We start from the raw sequence: 2,021 nt of genomic DNA, 5'->3' as shown, positions 1-2,021 counted from the left end.
TATTTCAACTAACCTCAATTTACCACAGCCAAACCCAAACAAAATACTTAAGCATGTTAGCAAATGTCTTTAATTGAATAATGACAACTGTTAAGGTTTAACAGCAGCAAAATATTACATAAGCATGATACCTTTCAAATATGTTTGAAGCATCCACGTCACAATCATAATTGACAAAAATGTCAATTATAATTTGGGGATCTTGGGAGATTTTGTCCAACAAGTTGAGGACAGTCATTTTCTGCAGAAAACTGGGCTGAAGGACATTCTCAAGAACCCGGAGAATAAGCATCGGAAAAAACATGCCAATTTCCTTTTTCAATCCTGATCTGAATTTAGATAACAAGTTCATGAAAATTGCACACTGAAGCTGGAAAATGGCCATAGCTGAGAGGGCACTGTTCTTTAATAATGACAGGCAAAGATACTGCTTGATAGCATTTAGAAACCTGCACCATGAAAAGCAAAGATGAGTCCGACAGATACAGGAAAGCATGCCAGTTTAGAATTCGAAGTTAATAGTCATGTAATAGCAGAAGTGGTTGTAATTCAGTAGTTTCAACATCGTCAAATCTCTACAAAAGTGAAAGTCGCAATTTGAGAAAGTCCCCAGACAAGAATTGAACTTCATATGGTTTGAATTATGCAAAGTATAGAAATAACATGATTGTGCTAATGAAGGAGCAATTATAAATGACTAAATGAGTAAGTAGCAACTATGATACCACTTGCCTCTCATTCTCGCGCCACATTGAGCTGCCATTATCCATGACTACCTTAAGGAGTTCCAAGGACAAAATTTTCCCTCTCAAGAGGATACGATCGTCAGGGTGCTGCTGAGATGAGAATTTCATGGACAGTTTGCACAAATTTTTGAAAAGAAGAAAACCATCCTCCCTTATTTTACTTTCCCCAGGTCCTGCTTCGATATGGGAATTGTTGGTGCCTGTTTCATCGGCAGCTTTGGACGATTCGTGTGGAGGTGGCATAGAACATGGCTTGAGAGTAGCACCTTCACCAGCCTCCATTACCTCGGTTATAAAATTTTGGCAGAATTGAATGGAGTTGCCCTCGTTCAGATTCTTATCAGTAAATTCCAACAAGTCACTAACAGATACCTTTTTGAGGGGGATATCCATGCAGTCTTCCTCGACTCTTGCAAAAACAATGGTCATGATCTGGGCAAGAACTGACTTAGCACAGATCTGATTGGTGCCGTTGACACCCCCGAGGTACACGTTATAGCAAGTTCTCACAATCTGAATCAGGCAATCGGCCCGGATCAAAGTGCAAGGGGATCGAACGGCCGAAAGCAAGACTCTGAGCACCCCAAGCTCAATGGCCTCCTCACCAAGGCCGCCGGACTTGCAGATGGCATCAATGATGTTGAAGACCACGCCGGACTGTGAAGCAGCTGAACTATCAATCTCACCGTGGAGGAGGCCGAGAGAGAACAGCTTAAAGGTGCATTCAAGAGCAGGGTCCACAACCTTGGGGTAGGCGGAGTCAAGCGCAAGAATGAGAGGTTGAAGGACATGTTCGGCATCTGTGGAGGGAAGGCCTGAAAGAGGAGATTGGGATTGGTTGGTGCCTGAAGTGGTCGATTCGGATTCGGATTCGGACTCAGACACCGATTCGAGCTTGTCAAGGGTTGATTTGCAGGCCGCGACAAGGTGAGAATGCTTGCGCCACGCGGCGTTCTTTATGATCTTGTCGAGTGATGGACCGAGCACTCGGCCGCACCGTGAAGGACCTCCGAGGGATTGCGATGCCGACATTTTTTTCAGTGATGAAATATATACAACAGGAAATATTCGATCATAGAATTTGCTCGCTCGCACGCATTTACTGATCTGTGTGAATAAGGAACGGAGCTGAATTTTGCTTAAGTCCGTTCAAGGATCCATTCTCTCCTGCGGCTGGAGATTTAAGAATTACAATCCTGCATGAAGCACAATATAAGCATAACTTCGTCATTTCCTGGCTGAGAGCCTCTGACTCCTGAACCTACGTTTGCGTAA

General features: G+C 43.7%; 1 protein-coding gene across 1 annotated transcript in view; it reads right to left on the bottom strand.

Moving 5' to 3' along the window:
* The window catches only part of LOC107496133 (brefeldin A-inhibited guanine nucleotide-exchange protein 1), a gene marked incomplete in the record, with an annotated part of 10,595 nt that extends 8,574 nt beyond the window's left edge, over positions 1–2,021 (bottom strand). Inside the window, 2 exon segments of the mRNA XM_016117326.3 lie at positions 132–449; positions 733–2,021. Of these exon segments, the coding sequence (XP_015972812.1) occupies positions 132–449; positions 733–1,778 (1,364 nt within the window).

The sequence above is a fragment of the Arachis duranensis genome, chromosome 7, assembly GCF_000817695.3.
Source record: "Arachis duranensis cultivar V14167 chromosome 7, aradu.V14167.gnm2.J7QH, whole genome shotgun sequence".
Classification (NCBI taxonomy): domain Eukaryota; kingdom Viridiplantae; phylum Streptophyta; class Magnoliopsida; order Fabales; family Fabaceae; genus Arachis; species Arachis duranensis.
Note: the sequence above shows the minus strand (reverse complement) of the source record. Positions and strands in the feature narration are given on the sequence as shown.